Source organism: Palaemon carinicauda, chromosome 1, assembly GCF_036898095.1.
Source record: "Palaemon carinicauda isolate YSFRI2023 chromosome 1, ASM3689809v2, whole genome shotgun sequence".
In the NCBI taxonomy this organism is placed as follows: Eukaryota; Metazoa; Arthropoda; class Malacostraca; order Decapoda; family Palaemonidae; genus Palaemon; species Palaemon carinicauda.
This window is the reverse complement of record NC_090725.1, coordinates 252,479,500-252,499,380: the sequence shown is the minus strand read 5'-3', so window position 1 is coordinate 252,499,380 and position 19,881 is coordinate 252,479,500. Positions and strand designations below refer to the sequence as shown.

Here is a 19,881-nt window from a genome sequence, read left to right as displayed (position 1 = left end):
TTACTTAACCTACCCATTGTCCGATTTGCTTTTTTCAATCTTTCACTAAACTCTCATCCTAAAGACCCTGTATTGGAGATCATAGTTCCTAAATACTAAGGTGATTCTACCTCATTACTCCTTTCTCCTTCCTGTATTTCCTCTTCCATTGCATACTCCATTTTCATCTCTGTCTTTCTTCTATTTATCTTCAGCCCAACCTCGTGTGATATTTCATGCATTCTGGTAAGCAAGCATTGCAAATCCTGTTGTTCTGTATTCATAATGGCATTTGTTAATTTCTAGATAAATTCAGTAAAACTGACAAGAGATCCTTTAGCAACGTGAATAGCTTAATAGATACAAAGCAAGACTCCACACAAGATTTGGAAACGCAGAAAAAATTCATAAATATTCATTCGATGACTTCACCAACAAGAGTAAGACTGGTAAGAATAACTAAAAAAATTAAAACCCTAGCTGAAAATACAATGGAAAACATAGATGAAGTGATCAATAATGTTTTGGCCAGTGTTTCCAAAGCGGTAAAAGGACCACTAATATGTTTGTCGGTTCTGAAGAAAACTACAGTATTCGACTATGAAACATACAGACTACTATATACTGTAGATGCCATAGCTGACAAATTATCTACAGAGAATATGCCAAGCCTGAATTGGCTCAACGACAATTATATAGGTCGGTTACACCTCAACAACTGAGGTGGCCGTTGTTAAACAGATGCAGAAATAGCAGACGTGACCCACTCTTCTGATTGGACAAGTTGAAATTTTCATGATTGAACATGAAATCAAGATGAAACCAACAACCATGGCAAAGCAGCAAACAGAAGACTACAGCTGGAATTAAGAATGGAGCAAACTATAATCTAGAAATTCCTTAATGCAAACAGAGAAGTACTAAAAAGTCCTGTTATATGAAATCGCTTATGGCTGGTAATGCATCACCAACCAAACCAAAAAGATACCTAGATAACGACAAATGTATTCTTAGAATAGTCCAAAATTTTAATGTTGAATATTTAAGCAGTATTTCTCATTACATGAAATAAATAAACATTTTCCTTTTTTCTTTACCTTCATGGATTTTTATGTATATTTCACCATTATGAAAATCTCATACTTTTATTTTGAATAATGGTGTTTTGGATTATGAATTTTATTAAGCACTCTCTTTCCTTCTTTCTTATATTTTTCTATCAAAGTTCTTTCATCTCTCCAACTCAATTCAATTTCCAGGAATATCAACTTTTAGTTAAGGCGATGAATTGGGCTGGTGATGAGTTAGCCAACGAAGAGTTAGGCTGTGGGGATCTAGCAGTGATCATTTGTCCAATTTCCCCAGAAATACCTTTAATGCCATCCAAATTAGGTTATCATACTAAGAGATAGCAGCAAACTTGTAGGACGATGAAAATCTACAGCGCTTAGGGCAGGAAAGTTCCATCCTTTCCTGAAGAAATTTTATCATATATGATGGAGAGAAAACTACTACCTGCAATATAAGTACTGGATGTCCTTGCCCTATCTTCCATTGGTTTTTAAGAGGAAGGCTTTCATAGTCATTCACACACTTCAGGCCACTAAACTGACAGTACAACATCCTAATTGAGCTATACATTTTGGAGGCAATGCAGACAGACATCAGAAAACTGGCCAGCAAATGTCTTGTCTTCCTAGTCAGACATCAAAGACCATAAAGCACACAGAATCTGGGATTGAAGAATTCAAGACATTCGATCATCGTCTCACTAATTCACGTCAATATTGTGGGACTCCTACATGCCTCGTATAGATATCTTTTCACCATCATCAACTGCTATAACAGAGGGCCTAGGGCAACATCTGTCCAACAGCAAATGGCAGAAAGCTAAACAAAAGCTCTAATCAATTGGGTTGGCAAACAGGAGTTCCCCAATACATAACCAGTGATAGGGGACTAATTTCAAATCAGGCCCTATGGAATTCCCTTGCCACCAGCCTTGGGACAAAATTAACAATATTTAGGAGCCAATGTCCATGGCTTTCTTACTATCATGCTTTGAGTTTTGTTAGGATTCATCTGCATGCTCCATAATTTGCACCATGCACTAATTTTAGCTAGTTCTATACTAAGAGATCTACATTCAGGAGATGGAAGTGAACTATAGAGAGTAGTATCATCTGCTTGTGCAACAAACTTGTTTTATAAGCCAAACCACCTATCATGTTATATAGTATGAAAAGTAATGGGCAAGAACAATACCCTCAGGAACACCATTTATCACATTCCTAAACTCACTATAGTGCCCATTAACAACAACTCTTTATGATCTATTACTTGAAAATTCAATGATGATGCTAAGAATAGACCCAACTACTGCCAACTTTTTAGACTAAAAACAAAGATCTCATGATTAACATAGTCAAAGATTGCAATAAAAATCAAGGCCAATCATACGAACTTCCTGGTCTCAGTAAAGTGATTTCTGTACAGCATTAGAAATTGTAAGGACATCATATGCTCCAAGGCCTTCGCAAAAGTCAAATTGCAAACTAGGGAACAATTTATCATCTTCAGCATACTAATTTAGAAGTTTTGCATAAAGACATTCAAAAACTTTAGATAATATGGGAATTATGGAAACTGGGTAGTAATCTAAAGACTAGAGTAGCATTACCAATTCTCCAACGAGTGCAAGAGGAACTTCTTGCTAACTTACAGAAAATAACAGCCTAGTTTGGGTTAACACCTCCCTAACCATCAGGGTACATCATGTTTTAATTTCACGGGATGGAAAAGCTAAACTAGTTAGTTTAGCCTTAGGAAGACAGAATGAGAAAAAGTTTCTCATTATGCTACTCAGCTTACTGTCAAATGCATCAGCAAAAAAGGGTTGCCCTTTCCTTTGGACAGTGAGTGGCAGTCATCTGGTTTACGTTAAAGAGGAACAGTGAAGTTTACATCACAGAGTGCAGATTTAAGGGTAGCCTACCACTTATGTTCCTGGGTAATACCAAAAGGGGATTCCTTTACGGTCAAATTGTAATCTCTTTCCGTTGATGCATAAACTCTCTGACCAATTGCTCTTAGCCGAGTATAGTTATTCCAAGTCTAATAAGATGTTACCTTTCCAAATATGATAGGGCTCCTCCAAATAGGCATGTCTATAATCATCATTAAACCAGGGTTTGTCTTTCCCTCGGCATTTTAACACACAAGAATGGATATGCCTATCATGTTGATCAGATTCTCGTTCAAGAGAACAATACGTTCAACACTTTATTACAATTACCACCAATTCAAATGTAAAAGATTACTCAAAGTGCCATTAATGTATATCTTAGATGGGTATGACACATCAAGGACAGGCTGCTCGGTCTTGATTACTATTTAAATCAAGGCATGTTCAGACATCCCAACTAGAGAACCAACTTTACTTGTTATAACATCAGGGGAATCCGTATATATTAGGTCCAAGCCGTTACTAGACCTGTGAGCAACTTCACTCACGATTTGCTCATAACCTGATTCAAAGGAAAAGTCCAAAGCTCCTAAGACATGGAGGTCAGTAGGAGAAAGAGAATTTAACCACTCCCCTGTGCTGAGGGTTGAAATCACCAAAAAACACAAACTAGGCCTTTTGATCATTTTATCTTAGCCATAATGATGAGAAGATAATCGAAGATAGAACCATCCAAGTCTGGATTCTGATAGATTGAACAAAAATGAAAGCTGTTATGCCTGTCACAACCTTTTATGACCTGAATCTTATGACATCCAAATACATGGTACGGCTTATGAGAAGCAGGGTACTCAATTCTAATATATACCGACATTCCCCTTGCCCTGTGAATGGCAACTCTTTTCAAAATTATTGGTATCCTAAAACTTGGAATAAGGAGCTCAGATGAATGGCTCATTTGAGAAACCAGAGTTTCTGAGCATAAAAGAATTTCACACTGTCTGGAGGCAACTGAAAGATCTCGACATTCTCATGCAGTCCACGCATATTGGAATTCATTAAACAACATTGGCGAAGTCTAGAGTGTATTGGTCCTGGATTTTGCTCAATATCTCCAGACAGAATAAAAATTAATAACAATAAAACTCTCAGGATAGACACCTAAACTGAAGGGAAGACAGTAGCGATTGTTTTGAAAATGAATACTTGTGAGGAAGATAAAGAAACAGGCAGGGAATAGGAAACCTATTGATAAACCACTAGGCATCCATGGCAATTCTATTAAGCCAGCCCAACACACTATTTAAAAATAGCAAGAGGAAGAGACAACAGAGAGAATAGTGTGCCTGAATGTAACCTCAAGCAAGAAAACTCTAACCCATGACAATGGAAGACCATGGGTACAGACGCAATGACAATACCCAAGACTACAGAACAATAGTTTGAGTTTGGAGTGTCCTTCTCATGGAAGAACTGCTTGCCATAGCTAAATTCCCTCTTCTACCGATTACCAAGTGGAATGTAGCCACTGAACATTTGAATGAAGAGGAACTGTTTGATTAGCTTAGTATTTTCATGTTATGGGGAAAAAGAGGAGAATGTATAAAGAATATGCCAGACTATTCTGAGTATGTGTAGCCAAAGAAAAAATAACCATAAAGAGAAAGGGAGCCAATGTACCACTATCTGACCAGAACCTAATAACTCTAGTGGTAGTATCTCAATGGGTGGCTGGTGCCTTGGCCAAAGTGCTATCTAGATAGTCTGTGGAGAATTATCTTTACTCTTTTATCTATATCTAATTATTATTTAGCGCATGTGCGACTTAGTCAACATTTTCCATTTTTTTTCTTTGATTCATTTAGCTACCCTCTCAATTTTTTATCTTATCTATAGAGATCTCTATTCCTGATATCATGGCAGATAGTCTTCTTTGGTAGTAATTACCTATCTGCATGAAATGGTTATTTCCTCGAGAGGTGCATTCTAGGATAAATTATTTTTCCTGATCTTGGTTGCAAATTATCATCATCATCATCATCTCCTCCCACGCCTATTAATGCAAATGGCCTCAGTTAGATTTTGCCAGTCGTCTCCATCTTGAGCTTTCAAATCAATAGTTCTCCATTCATCATCTACTTCACATTTCATAGTCCTCAGCCATGTAGGTCTGAGTCTTCCAAATCTTCTAGTGCCTTGTGGAGTTCAGTTGAAAGTTTTGTAAACTAATCTCTCTTGTCGAGTGTGAAGAGCATGCCCAAACTATCCCCATCTACCCCCTCACAATGATCTCATCCACATATGGCACTCGAGTAATTTCTCTTATAATGGTTCGATTTTGTTGGGTTCCAGCACATGTAGGTGTGTATGGGAATGAGAAGGCAGATTCATTGGCAAAGAATGCAGCATCATTGTTGCTGCCAAGAGGGTATCCCATTCCCTGTAGTGACTTCCTACCCAACATCAAGAAATTGCTTTGCAATAAATGGCAACAGCACTGGGATAGTCTAGATTGGAATAAAATGAGAGAAGTAACAAATGTCAAATCTCCTTGGAGGTATGACATGATGCTCCGAAAATGGGAGACGTCTCTTTGTCGTCTCCTTATTGGTCACACTTGGTTGACACACGAGTTTCTGCTGAAGGGCCAACACCAACCATATTGTGACTGTTTGGTACCTCTAACAGTGAGGCATTTGTTGACCGAATGCCCCAATTATAATAACTTGAGGAATAGATATTTGTTTGAGGCTCGAGGGGAGGGTGGCAGGTTCATCCTTGCCAAGATTCTTGGACATGATGTCCTACTATGCATTTTTAGATTTATTTCAGAAGCAGGTCTTCTGAAAACTATTTAACTTTTATATTGACATTCAAATTTTATGGTTTTAATTGAATATTCTTTTATTTTTTTATATATATAGACTAAACGATATTGGCGTCAATGACCTTAGATGTCAGGATGCCTTTAAACTTTAAATCAATCAATCAATCAATCTCTTATATTTCACTTCTAATCATGTTCTGCCATTTAACTACTGGTACTAGGTACCGTGCTAGGCGGTATATCTTAGCATTACATGTTTGCCAAAGGTTATATAAGTAGATGAGCAACCTGGTGCCAGGTGGAGTAACAAGAGCTTTGGGTGCAGAGGAAATGTCCACCTAAATCTCGATGAAGCCACTGCCAGCAGGGTGACAGATTGGGCTGAAGGCGATAGACAAGATGTCTTTTCAGCTTCTACTCCTGATGCCTGGTGGATGATCTTACTGAAATTAGTATGGACCGACAGGGGTCACTTGCCTTAGTTTGATAAGCAATGCGCATCACAAGGAACTGGTTATCCTTTGATTAATTTAGCCCATGAATCCTCCATGGATTTAGTCAGTCTATAGAAAGCCAAAAGGACAGAATGGTCCATAGTCCCAGGCGTAGCGGGATGCTAAGAATCATCCGGTTTATAAATACTGAAAAAAAATTGAAAATTGATAATTTGAATGGAAGACTCATGAATCAGATTGGGAAGTTACAGTAAACGGAGAATGAATATATGAAAGATAGTTTGGATATCTTGCCTCTAACTGAAACACGTTGTTAAGGGAATGGTAAAAAAAATCTTAGACCAAGGCAATACATATATCTATTCAGGATGAGGAGATGGCGTTGGAAGAGAAGGGGTGGGAATGATGATGACACCAAGAGCAGAAAAGGCATTAACGAAATGGAGCTGTAAATAGTATTGTTACTAGTAAACTTTAAATCAAAGCAGTGCAATATGAGTATTATAGCTTGCTATGCACCAACAAATGATTCCCCTGAAGAAAGGAAAGATGAATACTATGAAGAACTGCAGAGTGTAATAGATGAGATCCCTGAGAGAAATATGAAAATTGTGATTTGTGATTTCAATGCTAAAGTTTGAAGGAATAATCAAGCAAAAAAGAATGTGATGGATGCTGAGGGTCTTGGTAGAGTTTCAAATAAAAATAGGGCACATTTTATAAGTTTTTGTTCAACAAACATTCTTGTTATTGGAGGTACTCTTCTCCAGCACAAAAACACCACATATATACATGGACTTCAACTTATGGCAATTACAAAAATCAAATAGATTGCATAGCATTAATAAAGAAAGAAGGAGGGCTCTGAGAAATGTTAGAAGCTATAGAGGTGCAGATATTGGTAGTGATCACCAGCTCCTCATTGCTACAGTGAAATTAAAACTTTAAGCACCAAACTGAAATGTAGATAGAATACATAAGTTTGATACAAGTAAGACTCTAGAAGATGGGCACAGAGAAACATTTGCAAATTGAATGTAGGAATCGATTTGCAGTCTTAAAGACTTTAAGAGATGAATAACAGACAATTGATGAAGAATGATGTGATATCAAAGAACAATAATCAGTCAGATGGTAGTGAAATTTTGAGACATGCAGTTACAAAGAGAAAACCATGGATATCAAATGATACTTAGGATAATATAAAAAGAAAAAAAAAAAGAAAAAAATTGATTGTTTAAGGTTTTCGAGGAAGTAATGAAATTTACAAGGTAGAGCATGATAATTATTCTAGTATTGATAATGAGGTCAAAAGAAAAGCCAGGAATGACTGGAGAGAATATTTAGACAGGAATGCAGATGAAGCCGACAAAGCTATGAATTCAAGGATTGTCTATGGTGTAAGAATTGTTCATAGAATTATTATTGAAATCTCTATGGGAGCAAAGAAGAAGAAGCATATAGCCATCAAAAAGAGAGGTGGATCTGTTATAACTACAGAATAGGAAGAAATGCAAAATTGGATGGTACACTTTAGTGAGGTATGAATAAGAGATACGAAGGGAATAATTTGATTGATATTCCTGAAGCATCGGAAGACCTTGATGTGCCCATGAATGAATTGTGTGTTTGAAGTCAAAGCTATCATTAAAAAACTCAGGAGATGGAAACCCCTGGATACAATGGAATAACTGAGATGATATTGGCCGAAAATGAAGCGACCCGCAGATTACTTGCAGGATTATTTTGTAGTGTGTGACATGAAGAGGCAAAGCCTGATGAATGGGAGCTAGGAGTGTTAAAAAAAAAAAAATCTGACTGATTGCAATAATTACAGAGGCATTACACTTACTTCAGTTGTTAAGAAAATATATAGTATACTAATCAGCAGCAGGTCAAGGAACCATTCCGCATGATGCCATAGCGGAGCTATGAGGGATCTGGGACTGGGGAGCAGTACAACAGGAGTCTGAAGTTCAGGAGAGTTGCAAAATGATCCACAGTCAGAGAACCCCACAAAGTCGGGATTTTGTTGGCTACTACATGGTACAAAGACAATTCGGAATCCACTATCTGCGACGCTTTGCTCAGATGGTTGGAGAGCACATTCGTCTTGCCTGGAATGAAGCGATCTGACAGTGAGACCGCATGGACTTCCGCCCGCCCATCTTAGTATCTCTACTGCTAGATGGGATAGGAGCTGCAAAAAAGTACCTCCTTGCTTCTTGCTGTAAGCTACTACCATGGAGTTGTCGCTCATCACCACCACTGAGTGAACCGCCAGAAACTGGTGGAACTCTTGAAGGGCCAGAAAGACCACCTTCACCTCTAAGAGATTTATGTGAAGGCACTTTTCGGACTCTGGCCAAAGGCCTGAGGTCGTGTGGTGCAGCATGTGGGCCACCCACCCTTCCTCTGATGTGTACAAGAACAGCATCAAATAAAGGAGGGACGAGAAGATTGACACCCTTTAGCAGATTCTCGCCCACCAACCACCATCCAAGGTCCATCTTTTCCTCTGATCCCATGGGTATCAGAGTGTCCGGAGAATCGAAGGCCTGATTTCAATTGGACTTCAGACGCCACTGGAGAGATTGAATCCTGAGGCGACCATATGGAACTAGACGGGCCAAGGAGGATAGGTGTCCGAGGAGACTTCGCCACTTCTGGGCTGGGAGTTCTCGTCTGAGGAAAGGTCTTGCTGCTTTCCTGAGCCTTGCTATCATGTCGACTGACGGGAAGGCATTGTGCAGATTAGTGTCTAATACCATGCCCAGGTATACCAGTCTTTGAGTGGGAAGCTGGGAAGACTTCTCAAGGTTTACCATGACCCCCAATCTTGGCAAAGCCTCAGATGTTTCTCTCGGTGCTGAAGAATGGTTGTCACCAAGTCTGCCAGGATCAGCCAATCGTCCAGGTAACGAAGGAGACGGATGCCGAACCTGTGAGCCGAGGATGACACTAGGGTGAACATTTTTGTGAAGACCTAAGGTGCTGTGGAAAGGCCGAAACACAGCACCTTGAACTGGTATATTTTGTTGTCGATGTTGAATCTCAGATACTTTCTTGAAGACGGATGGATTGGGATCTTGAAGTATGCGTCCTTCAGATCCAGTGTACACATGAAGTGCTGTGGCCTTGTCGCTAGTCTGACTGTTTCTGCCATCTCCATACTGAACAAAGTCTGTTCGAAAAACTTGTTCAAAGCCGAGAGATCGATGACTGGTCTCCAGCCTCCACATGCCTTTTTCACAAGAAAGAGTCGACTGAAGAAGCCTGGGGACCCGTCGAGGAACTCCTGGAGAGCACCCTTCTCTAACATGGTATGGGCTTCGCATCCCATTGCAAAGGAGCTCACAAGCACTGGATTCTTGGTCAGTGGAAGGATAGATGAAATGAACGGGAGACGATATGCTGAGCGAATCACGAAGACCGTACAGGGTTTGGCCCCGAGCTGCATCCATGTGGTCCAGCAGCTTTGACGGCATCCCTCTACTGGTGGACAAGCAGGGAGATGACCCATTCTAGCTTACCACCACCTCTCTGGTGTTTGCCTCCACGGTTGGACTAATTGCCTTTCCCGTCCTTGGCAGGAAAGGGCTTCTTAGACACCTTAGACTTTGAAATTGCTGCCGTTTTCTTCGATAACAATTTTACTTGGCTGGTCTTTGGGGGGGCTGGAGGTCTGTAAACCTGAAGTGTAAAGGCCCTATGAAGGAGGGAGTCTGTGTTGGACTTCCTCCACCTCTCTACAGCCTGCTTGATGTCCTTAGGCTCAAGAGAAAGAACCCCTTCATGGAGGAGGTTCGAAACCTAGTTATCTCAGCAACTCAGGACCTGCTGGTGAAATTTCTCGACCTCCGCATCTCTTCGTTTCAGAATGGTGTTGGTCCAAAACAAGGTCACTACCTGGTGGGCCAGAAACTCAATGGTGCTTGTGCCAAAGAGAAGAAAGGTCTCCCAGGACTTCCTGGTGCGATGCATTGAGAAATCCTCGGTTTGCACCAGGATTCCTACCGATCCCAACCAATGATCCAGCCATGAAGTAGCCTGCATGGCGTACTTCACAACCTTCTCTTGGTTTAGGATCTCACACGCTGAGAATGACACCCGACGCGAAGAGAGCCTCTCAAGAGACTCCCTTGGTCAGCTCTTCTTGGGAGTGGTGGAGTGACATTGTCGAGAAGGTCTCATTCATAATGTCGTAATATCTCCTCTGGTTGGCACCTGAAAGTGGGAAGAGTTTGGGGGATGAGGAGGAAGCAACGATTCAGAGATGAAAGATAGTTGGGAGGCGATCTTACACCAGACACCCTTTAACACCCAGGACCATGGAAAAGCTGCACCGATCTTAGGAGGCTTCTGGGTGCCCAAGACACAGTCTGGGACCATAACTTTGCCTTCTTGAGGGGTCGTTTCTGGATCGTGGTAACCCGTTAAGGGCCCGCATTATGGACAGAATCTGCCAAACGGTATCTTCTGACTCTCTCTGACCTTTATCCGTAGCTCGGCTGGCAGCAAGATCTTCATCCACCACCGAGGTCTCACCTCGGGGAGGGTCGTGGTCGTCAACTGGAAGACTAACTAGACTCCTGGAACCTTCAGAGGGGTTCTGAGTCCTGGAGGAGGACTTGACAATAGTCTTAGAGTCCTTAGGTTCCTTTCAAGGAGGAAACAGGGGCTCCAAAGCAGAAAGTCTAGATGACGTGACCTTCTCAGAAGGGAGAGAATGGGGAGCTGTAAGTGTGCCAATGTTCTCTCCTTGGGGTCTTTCTATCGGTGACAGAAGGGGAGAGTCCGACACTGAGGAGCCGGGGCAATGGTGAAACCTCAGGGGAGGTTTCTACCCTACACGTCCTGATAGGGGTCAGCTTGACTCACGTTGACGAGACCTTATCTCTTCATGGTGGAGGAGGCAGTCATGGTCCTAGGTCCCAGATCGATTGGACTCTCTGAGGATTCCGACGTAGGCGAAGGAAACATGGGGACAAAGGGTTGAGTTACCGCCCTAACCAATGCGTTGAACCACGGCTGCTTGCTCATCGACGCACTCTCTGATAAATCCTCTGAAGGGAGAGAGGATGAACGGTCCTTCCAAGGGGTCTGCACAACCGACACTGAGGATTCAAGGACTGTAGATGCCAATTCCCTTCTAAATGCTGGGAGTTTATGGATCCTGAAATCCTGAAACTTACCACATCCCTCCTTTCCTGGTAGTTGCTACATTACGCGTTTGCGGGAAGGGGAGTGGGGCAATGAAGATTGATTGATTGGTTGATTTGAAGTTCTCTGGCATCCTGACATCAAAGGTCATTGCCGCCGATATCATTTATTATAAATAAAAATTAAAAGAATATTCAATTAAAACCAGATGTAAATATGTTATAAAAGTTAAATAGCATTATGAAGACCTGCTTCGGTTATAAATCTCAAAATTCCACTAGAAGTTAATATGATATAAAAGTTAAATAGCATTAAGAAGACCTGCTTCTGATATGAATTTAAAAATGCCACTGGCATTGTACGACACATCATGTCCTAGGATCTTGGCAAGGATGAACCTGCCATCAAAACCACAAGCCTCAAACAAATATCTATTTCTTTCAGAGCTATAAGAGGGGCATTCAGTCAACAAATGCCTCACTGTCAAGGGTATCAAACAGTCGTCGCAATATGGTTGGTATTGGCCAGCCAGCAGAAACTATTGTGTCATCCGGGTGTGACCAATGTGGGAACAACAAAGAGTAGTCTCCCATTTTTGGGGCATCCCATTATACCTCCAAGGGGATATAACAATTGCAATTTCTCTCATCTCATTTTTGCTCAACCTATCCCAATGCTTTTGCCAATTATTATAAATAGAATTCCGAATTGCTGGTAAAAAATCATCACAAAGAATGGGAGACCTTCTTGGTAGCAACTCTGCTGCAGCACTCTTTGCCAGTGAATCTGCCTCTTCATTTCTAGACACACCTACGTGTGCCGGAACCCAGCAAAATCTAACTGTTATACCTTTTAGGCCAAAATTAAAAGCCACTCTAAAATCTTTAAAACTAAAGGGTTACTAGAATCAAAACCTTCTAAAGCTTGAAGAACACTTCTTGAATCACTATAAATGGTAAAATTGCCCTCCTCTTTTAACGCTATTTTCTCAATAGCGGTTAGTATGCCACATAATTCAGCAGTAAATATGGAAGATATTGGAGGAAGTGCCCCTCTACGATTAAAAGAACTACTAAATACTCCAAATCCAACCCAAGCATCGGATTTGGAGCCATCGGTATATATAAAAGTTGTTTCCTATATTCTTCAACATGATCCATAAAAAGAGATCCAGCTTCTAATTCAGTCATGTTTTTTTTAACACTAATAAAATATTTACAGAAAGATATCTCTGGTAATTTCCACGGAGGGGTTGATGGTATCTTACATGGAAGTACCTTACCTCTAATTTTATCAAGACTGTTTAATAATTGTTTTACTCGAAAGCCATAAGGTTGAGGAGATTTTGAGTTCCTTACAAGGCTTGCAGTCTGAAAATCTAAACCAATACCGAATAATGGAAGACATACGGTAATGGTCTAGAGGTAACTCCCCAGCATCAACAAGAAGACTTGGGTTAGGTGAGGTTCTAAACGCTCCTGTGGACAATCTTATACCAGCATGATGTATTGAATCTAGTATCTTTAATCGGCTTGGGGTGGCTGAGGAGTATATTTCACAGCCATAACTAATTTTGGAAAAAAAATAAGGCCTTGTATAATTTCAAAATAGTGTTACGGTCTGACCCCGTGATGTATGAGACAATACTTTTAAAAGATTCATAGCCACAAGACATTTAGCTTTCAATGCTTTCAAGTGAGAAACCCATGTAAGCCTACAATCAAATATCAAACCTAAAAATTTAGCTTCACTTACACATGGGAACCGTTGACCTTTAATGTATACATCCGGGTCTGGGTGTAATCCCCAGATACGACAGAAATGGACAATTGTAGTTTTACTTGTCGAGAACTTAAATCCATTCATATCGGCCCACTGGATAATTTTGTTAATTGAGTGTTGTATTTTTCTCTCAACCATTGCCATTCTAGCTCCAGCAAATGATATGGAGAGATCATCCACAAATAATGTTGAGAGAACATCCCGGGGAATGACTGAGGATATCCCATTAATTGCTAGTGTAAAAAGGGGTTACAATCTGCACACTAACCTGAGTTTCCCCCACGCTCACTTGAAAAACTCTATGTGAAAGAAATGCCTGAATAAATAGTGGCAGCTTTCCTCTCAATCCCATTTCATACATGGTTTTAAGTATACCATATCTCCATGTGGTATCATATGCCTTTTCAAGGTTAAAAAAGGCTGTCATATGGTGCTGTTTGGAAGCAAAGGCTTCACAAATAGAAGACTCTGTCACATGGTGCTGTTTGGAAGCAAAGGCCTCACAAATAGAAGACTCGAGTCGTATTAACACATCAGTCGTTGAGTGCATTTTTCTGAATCCACATTGAATGGGCGATAAAATACCCTTCTTTTCAAGGTACCACATTAACCTTCCATTGACCATCTTCTACGTGATTTTACATAAACAAGATGCCAATGCAATAGGACGATAGTTTGCTTCTAAAAACTTGTCCTTACCGGGTTTTAAAAAGGCTAAAATAATGGCTAGTTCCCAAACACTTGGGTAACTATGATCATGCCATATTCTATTAATAATGCTTAAAATGAATAACTTTGTATTAAAATGTACATGTTTAATCATTGCATATGGAATTCCATTGGGTCCAAGGGCTGTATTGTTGCAATGAGCAAATGCAGAATCAAATTCTCTTTCAGTGAAAGGAGAATTATACGACTCTTCCCTTCTTGTTGCAAAATTTAAAATTTTCTTTCCTTCAATGCTCCTATACTGATGACCAAGGGCTCCCTCATCCTTGCTGGATATATTTGAAAAATTATTAGCCAGGACATTGCTAACATCATTCGCTTCAGTTACATACTGACCATTTACCTTCAACACTGGTGGTGGGTTGGGGGTGAATTTGCCAGCTATCTTTTTTACTTTCCTCCACACAGAAGATGGTGGTGTTCTACTGTTAATGGAGGAAACAAAAGACATCCATGACTGGCGCCTTGCTTCTTTCATGGCACGATGGAACTGTGCTCTACATTTCTTGTACATAGTTAAATTCTCATCAGTTCTTGTGGCTCTGTGCAGGGCAGTTGGTTCTGAAGACCACCACGGGACTGGTTGTCGTTTGAATAACCCTGTTGTTTTGGGAATTGAATTGACTCCTGCTGTATGGAGAGTTCCATTCAGTAAGTCTATGGCATCATCAATATTTTCAACCTCTCCTACATCCCCCTCAATTTCGCTTAGCTCATAAAATTTATCCCAGTCCACCTTGTCAAGATTCCATCGTGGCGATCTCTATAAAGGTGGACCATTGTTGGTGTTTATAATGATTTGTGCATGATCACTAGTATGCCAATCATCTAATGTCCTCCAATCGAAGTCGAGAAGGCAAGTAGAGCTTACGATTGTTAGGTCAATACATGACAAGGTACCTGTCTGGACATGAAAGTGTGTGGGCTCTCCTGAATTAAGGAGTCCCACATCTTCATTTTCCACAATTGATGAGATGATATTTCCCCTCGTGTTTGCTAAAACATCACCCCACAAAGGATGTCTACCATTCAAATCTCCAAGTAAAAGAAAAGGTTGAGGGAGTTTTTGAATCACCTCTACTAAATTATCGTACAAAATGTTATCATTTGGAGGCAAGTACAGAGAACAAATTGTATATTTTCTCCCCATATCAATCTATACAACCACTGCCTGCAGAGGTGTACGAATAGATAGAGAAACTTGGGGAACATCTCGACGAACGTACATGAGACTTCCGCCATGGCTCCCCACTTGGTGATCATATGGTGTCCTATAACTAATATATTCATGAGGACAAGGAGTATTATGATCAAGTTTGCTCTCCTGTAGACAAATAATTATGGAGGAATGCTCATGAATAAGGAGCTTCTAAGTTCTTCATATTTGGCCCTTAAACCCTGACAATTCCATTGCAAAATGGAGGAAAAAAACTATGGTTTATAATTTGGTAGACCCCTTGGATGGAGTCTTCCCACTAGTAGTTTTTGATCTATCACTATTTCCAGGTGGTTTTATTAAAGAGGGTCTTGATAGATTGGGTTTAGCATCTATGATTTTCTTTTTGTCTTTTTGATCTGATTGTTGAGGAGGTTGGTGGACCTCCACTTTAATTTCTGATCTATTTAAATTGACTTCCAGTTGATCAGAAACATCAACAGACAAAGCATCATATTTATTTGACGTCGTAATTTTGATATTTCTTATGGAAAGGGGCGAGAGAGATGGAAGTATCTCTATTTTCCGATTAGTAGGTGGTGAGCTACCAAGTTTTTGCACCATCCTAAATACAGGTGCACCTGGTAACTTGGTGTCAGGTGGAATCTCCATCAAATCAGGCAAGGACATGGCCTGAGAGAGGTTAGTACTATTGTTGGTAATGGGAGATGAAGGCTGTACAGAAATGGGCAATGACCCAGTTTTAATACACTGTGGCAGAGCCTCAGAAGGCAATATGATTACCTTATGCATTACTTTATTATCAGAAGTTGTATTTCTTTTCTTAGGATTACTGGCAGTGCTAGGTAGGTTTGATGTCTCCTGTGGTAAATTTCCCTTTGATTTTAAGCCCTTTGCATAGCTGGTTGATTTATTCAACAATCCTTTTGCATGTCCCACACTTATGTGTTCTAAACTTGATTTGTTTAGGGCAGCTTCCTCCAACTTATACAGTTCACATCTCCTATCAGTTGATTTATGATTCAAATTGCAGTTTGAACACCCGGCCTCAAGTGTACATTCTCCATAATAAGTTTTGGAGCAAATACCACACATTTTTTCATTTTTGCAAACTTTGGATGGGTGACCAAATTTAAAACAAAGCATTGCAGAGGCTTTTGTTTGAAAGGCCGAACTTTAATCCTTTCATTTTCAATAACAATATGGAAAGGTACATCAGCATCCTGGAAAGTAAGTATAATCATTGAAGTTCCAAGAACCTTATGCACTTTCCATAAATTTAGTGGACACATAAAAAGGATCTCCTCCGATGGAAATTCATACAGGTCTTTATTAAAGACCACACCCCTTTCATAACTAAAATTTAGATGAGGTTTCATTTCCAATGTAATTTCATCACTGCCTGTCTGTAAGTTAGATAGTATTGCAGATCGAGTCGAAGACTTGGCATGGATGAGATAACTATTTTTCCCAAAATGAGATATAATATCTCCAGGTACAATGGTTCCTACTTTTTTCTGAATAAACTTACATATTTTAAAATAATTCCCTATTATCCCTTTAGGTTCAGTTACAAGCCACATTGGTGGTTTGGGTTTTCCCTGTGAAGGCATGGGTACATTTGTGTCTTTTTCAAACCAATCAGCAGGTTTGTACACATCCAATTCCTTTGGGACCTTATCACAAAGAGCTCCCATGATGTTCAATTCGTTAATTTTGATACTACTAATATTACTAATGGCATTATACACTTCATCATGACTATCGAAAGATATTCAAGAGTCCCATTTTTCATCTCTGAGTCTCATCCTTATTTCCTTTATCAATCTATAGCACTCAAATGCTCTATATATATCATCATAGTTTGTCCCTAATGGAATTTGGGAAACATGAAGGAATCGTAGTTTCCTTGTGTTACCCAAATTGCTAGATTTTCTTACATCGGTAGAGTGGTCCTTTTTAGTTCGAAGGTCATCAACAGAATTTTCCTTAATTAAACTAGCAGAGGTCATCAACAGTGCCGGGGAAAAGTCAGTGTATTCAGGGGATGGGGGTTCATTATTTGAAAAGTCCATAAAGCACGGATCGAGAAAGGGATTCATTAAGTGGGGTTTACCTGCTTGTGAATATCGAGGTATCATACGTCAGATAGGAAATTTGCATTCTCCACTATTGGCACAATAAGAGTATACTTCCCAGATGGCCTATTCCATACCCTACCTGAAGGATAGCATCAAAACAGATATAGAGGCACAGGTGAAAGATGAACCCGCCTGTTAGGACCGAGACCAAGAAAATATGGAATCATCCTCCCCTAATCTGTAATGATGGGCTTCCGCGCAAAAGCCAAGAGTCCTACCCCAAGCATTGGATCCCCCTGGATTCCGAAGACCCAACACTTCAGAATAGTTCCGCCAAAAAGGTCCAAACCATCTTCGGGATGGCTGAGATCATCCAATACTCCCACATATAGCTTTGATTGCAAATACCTCCCAACCGCAACACCACCTGCAATTCATCTAAACAGGCAGCAATAACGGATGTATAAACATCCTCACCAGTGGCTATAATAGATGTAGAAACATCCAAACCAAATATATATATATATATATATATATATATATATATATATATATATATATACACATATATATATATGCATAATATATACATATATATAATAAGGGAATTTTTTCTCATAGAGTTGGGAGAGCAACACAAAAGAAAGTTTATAAAATTAGGAGAAGGTCGAAGTGATATTGAGAGAAAGAAAAAGATGAAAGAGAGAATTTTAGATTAAATTCCCCAAGTTCGAGAACCCTCTTGCTCGTCACCAAGTTTCAGCACGGAAATTATATGCCATGCTGAAGCTCACTGACTTCATCAAGGTATTCTCTCATGAGGGGGGGGGGGGCAATGAAGAACAATCGTTACTCACCCTACCTTTGGAGGCGACAAACACTGCTTTTGGTGGTTGCAGTTGCAGATCTTCTCTTGAAAGAGGATGTGGTGGTTGCTGAAGTGTTGGGGAGCGACTAGTAACCTCCTGTTCACGACACGAAGATCGATGGCTAGAAGAGTGATAGGAGGGAGTGTTCCCGCTTTGGAGAGTGATACCTTGGTAATGCAGGACCTATCGTTACTGCCAGAGAGGCAGGTCGATTTGACGACAATTGCGTTGAAGAGACTCAAGCTCAGGTGAGCGTATGCGTTCCATCGGAGAGCGACGCAATGGTTTGAGAACGCTCTGGTGTATAGAGGAACGCTAGTTCGTAGGATAATCGATACGCCTTTTTCAAGATGGCGAAGGCTTACCAGACTTTGAGGTCGATGAGGCGAATGGCGACGGATGGGCGATCGCTGAAGAGGTGAATGCTGTCAAGCAGGTGACCGTTAACGCGTAGGTGAACGCTGCTGAGCAGGCAAAAGCTGACGAGCGGGCAAACGCTGACGAGCGGGCAAACGCTGACGAGCGGGCAAACGCTGACGAGCGGGCAAACGCTGACGAGCGGGCGATCACTATAGAGCAGGTAAACGCTGACGAGCAGGCGATTTCCGATGTGGAAGAGATTCCCGCGTTGTCAGCTATTTCCGCATATCGGTGGTATGGAGAGAAGTCGAACGCGTAGGCAATTCACGAACGATCAATCGTCTAGGTGGACCATGGGACGTTGTTAATGATCTGGCGATGAACGAGTTGAAAGCAACTTAGGCGATTCATGAGTAACCACACGCTTAGGTGGTACACGAGAAAACACTCGATGACAATGGTCAGACGATTCACGAACCAGACGTGTTAGTGTATAAGTAAATCAATGTCGAACATCGAGCGATTCACGCGTTGGAAGCGATGGAGATGATGATTCACGAGTAACCAACCGCTTAGGTGGTACACGAGAAGTTGCTCGATGACAATGGTTAGGCGATTCACAAGGTGAACACGTACGTGATTCACTCTGTTGAACGATAGCGAGTCTGTCGAGCAGGAGAACGTTGGGCAAGATCCTGGCGAGATATAGAGTGACGAGACAAGATAGGAGATGAAGGCTAAGGTCGAACAGTTTCCTCCTCCGAAGAAGACCGAGGACGAATGGAGGTGAAGAAACGTCTCTTAGCTGATGGGGCAAGAGCACCCTGAAGGCGAAGAGAAGGACGGACAGGCCTCCGAAGAGGAGTCTATGAGAGACCCTTTACTCGAAAGGGGAACACTCGTCGGAGAGACATGCCTCGCATTTTGCTCTCCCCCCTGAAGGATGTTCGTCAGGGGAAGGAACGAAGACCTCAGAAGCAGAAGATGGAGAAGCAGACGCAGCCACAGGAGCAGCTGGCTCTCCAACACCACGACGTTGACGACATATAAGGGGTCGACACCTGAAACCGACGCATGCTGAAGATCAGCACCCCGGTGCAAAAACCACAGCAATGCTTCCTTGTTAGGTTCCCCGGGCAAACCCAACAATGGCCACAGCTGCATCAGAGGGGATTGAGAAACAGCCTCACCCGATGGAGTAGTTGGGGCAGCCGTCTCTCGAGGGCCGAGGTTGGCTGGGTGTTAATTGGCCTACACTACTACTCGTCGGCCCCCCTGGGAGGAAGCCCTCCGAGTAGGAGCTTCGGAGGAAGGTCGGGAGAGGGAGGAAGAAGCCTTGAGTTTCTTCTGCTTCGATGCGCCCTTTGAAGGGGAAAAATCCCTCTTACACTTCTTCCGCCTACACCCATACCTTTCCCATTGGGAGGAAGACCATTCCCAACAATCACGACACTTATCTTCATTGCAGCACTGTCCTCTACAGACGGGGCAAAG

The 19,881-nt window shown here is 41.2% G+C and overlaps 2 protein-coding genes across 2 annotated transcripts in view; one reads left to right on the top strand and one right to left on the bottom strand.

Moving 5' to 3' along the window:
- LOC137638811 (uncharacterized) overlaps positions 1 to 19,881 on the bottom strand; it is a 239,634-nt gene that overhangs the window by 166,463 nt on the left and 53,290 nt on the right. The gene's annotated exons all lie outside the window — the stretch shown is intronic.
- LOC137645931 (uncharacterized) overlaps positions 16,280 to 19,881 on the top strand; it is a 9,964-nt gene continuing 6,362 nt past the window's right edge. Inside the window, exon 1 of the mRNA XM_068378995.1 lies at positions 16,280 to 16,307. Within this exon, the coding sequence (XP_068235096.1) occupies positions 16,280 to 16,307 (28 nt within the window). The remainder of the gene's footprint in view (positions 16,308 to 19,881) is intronic.